The sequence below is a fragment of the Halyomorpha halys genome, unplaced genomic scaffold (assembly GCF_000696795.3).
Source record: "Halyomorpha halys isolate HHAL.00 unplaced genomic scaffold, Hhal_1.1 Scaffold862.1, whole genome shotgun sequence".
Taxonomy (NCBI): Eukaryota; Metazoa; Arthropoda; class Insecta; order Hemiptera; family Pentatomidae; genus Halyomorpha; species Halyomorpha halys.
In genome coordinates, this window is record NW_027115572.1 from 230,594 (window position 1) to 233,090 (window position 2,497).

The following is a 2,497-nucleotide window of genomic DNA, read 5'->3' on the forward strand; positions in this document are numbered from 1 at the left end:
TCCTCCTCTCGAGCACTTGAGTCCATTAGTTCCTGAGGGCATTCAACAAAGGAGCGTTCCCTCGGCAAACCCTCCTTTTTCCCCAGTTCTTTCGCTAACTGAATCTTCAATATTCCCGATAAGAACTGCATTTGGCCTTCGACTTGATCCGCCTCCATCATTTCGCTTAGCTTGTCAGCGATACGATTATACTTCGCTAAAAACGATAGAAAAGAAAAAAAAATAATACTAACGAAAATGTTTCTGCAGCTTGAAAAAAAATTAGACTGAAAAAAAAAACAGGCTTCTTCTTGTGATAAAAATTGATTCGGTAATCCGTGATCCCGGGTTTCGGCACCAGATACGTGATAGCGGGTTCTGAACTCAAAAAAAAAAAAGGAAAAAGGAACGAGAAAATACACTCACGGTTGCTGATAATAGACTGCTTTATTCTGAATAGTAATCCTCTATTTATACTTTCTAGAGTTGTTGACAGAGGGAGTTAGGTATTAAGATTATTATTACATACCCCGTAAACATAACTTATATATACATCCTTATAATTTCAACTTTTTATCCTATGAGTGTTTCGCGATCGACTTGTTGTCATTTGCGTAGTATAAGGGGGAAGGATGGGTGTAAAATGCATACAACGTTTGAACACTGTGTATCAGTATCAGGTGCATTCCAGTGAGGTGTGGGTAGATAAGTAATATATTTGTTCAAAACTATTTTTTTTTTTAAATCACTTGTTAAGTTTTCGAGATATAGGTTCATGAAGAAAATAAATTTCCAGACCCAACTTTTGATAACAGGATTCCTTGCATGGGTTACCAAAAATATTCCATTTTTCCGACACTTTTTAAAGATAGATTTTTACTAACTTTTTTTGCAATTTTATTTTTTTATGAACTGCAATGTATATATTGTATTTTTATATACATACGAAAAACGTTGTTGTTATAAAACTGCACAGTATGGATGATTATTTGAATTCAATATTTCACTCTCGCGATTGTTTGAGCCAGGTAAATGTATTATGAATGAATAATATGACTTACTTTTTGTTAATCTATCGATAGCTCGTTAAGTACTCAAATACAGATCTACTAGGTTTATCTACCTACGTAAAAGACAACAATAATTATAAGAGCCAAAAACTCACATCCTGGGAAATTAAAAGAACATGGATAATTAATAACTTTTGATCCATATGAAATATGTCTGAAACTATTGCTTGAAAGTTTTGTCTTCTTCAAAGTCTATGGTACACGGAATTCCACCCCAGACATTGTGGGCGATCGACGATTAACCCAAATTGGCCTTGTGATCGACTTGTTGGCCACCCCTGGTATATATAATTTTAGTTTATTTATAAAAATAGAAATATAGAGAACCTAGTATTCTCCCTAATGTTTATATTTATAAAACTATAAACATAAACTATTTAAAAGGTGAATAAGACACTAATGTTTAAGTATTATTATAATTTTTGAGTAAGTACATCTTTTATTAAAATTAGAACGCTTGGTTTCTCAATATACAAAATGTTACTATCCTAATAAACCTAATACTGTGTTTAAAAGACCTCCAACTCCATCTTTTGGGTCTGATCCTTGGCCTGATGTTGGTGCTGGTCCTGGTCCTGGTGCTGGTGCTGATCCTGGTCCTGGTCCTGGTCCTGGTCCTGGTCCTGATCCTTGTCCTGATCCAGGTGCTGTTCCTGATCCCCCAACCCTTTTATTATACGCTATGTTGCCTTTGCCTTGTTGTTGGCTTTGTTGTTCATTATCCACGTTGTCATCACCTACCACAGTCCCATCACTAGCTATACCTGAAATATTATTATTATTTTTATAATTTTATATAAAATAGAAATATTCCATTAATTAATACAATCTGGACTTAATCATTTTCATTATTATTTATGCTGAATATATTAAAGTGTAAAATGTAACAAGCTAAATAATTGGAAGAGTATAATACTTTACTCGACATATGTTTACCTGAGGAATTATGATAGCTTGTATTATTGAAACGTATCGACAGATCGTAATGATGGTAATAATTTTGGACTGTTTATATATATAGCCTATATTGCACAACAAATACAAATGGAAAAAAGAACTGTTAAAACTCAACAAATCATTCTTTAATCTCAAAACCACACACAACTGTTTGAAAACCTCTGATCTATATTCTTTCCTTAACTACAATTAACACTTACCTCCAGTACTCAGCACAGCCTGTAATATTGAAGAGCATAGGCAGATTGCAAAGATGGTCCTCATCTTGGCGAAATGTGGACTCATTCGGTCTAGATCAGCTTTTTAATGTAAAAGTTTGTTTTTAAGAGCAATTAAAATAAGTTATAAATGCATAAGAAGTAATTTAAATGATACAATAAAAAAAAGAAGGTAATTTAATGTTAAATACCTTTGTCAATTACCGTTGTTCACGATAGTGCAAAGGATCATTTATGATCCTTTATTTGAAAATCATCAAGGTCAGCCCAAAT

The 2,497-nt window shown here is 33.2% G+C and overlaps 1 protein-coding gene across 1 annotated transcript; it reads right to left on the minus strand.

Moving 5' to 3' along the window:
- Positions 1 to 1,449: 1,449 nt before the first annotated feature.
- LOC136797080 (sperm-associated antigen 8-like) lies at positions 1,450 to 2,287 on the minus strand. Its single transcript, XM_067052596.1, has 2 exons — positions 2,207 to 2,287; positions 1,450 to 1,813 (listed from the first exon to the last, which is right to left on the minus strand). The coding sequence occupies exons 1-2, from the start codon at positions 2,268 to 2,270 to the stop codon at positions 1,533 to 1,535; spliced, it is 345 nt and encodes a 114-aa protein (XP_066908697.1). The 5' UTR covers positions 2,271 to 2,287; the 3' UTR covers positions 1,450 to 1,532.
- Positions 2,288 to 2,497: the final 210 nt, after the last annotated feature.

Excerpts from the sequence above, each read along its gene's own strand:
- LOC136797080 (XM_067052596.1), bottom strand. The coding sequence starts at position 2,270 with ATGAGGACCATCTTTGCAATCTGCCTATGCTCTTCAATATTACAGGCT. Across the intron at positions 1,814-2,206 it reads GGCTGTGCTGAGTACTGGAG|GTATAGCTAGTGATGGGACT; the intron begins GTAAGTGTTAAT and ends ATAATATTTCAG.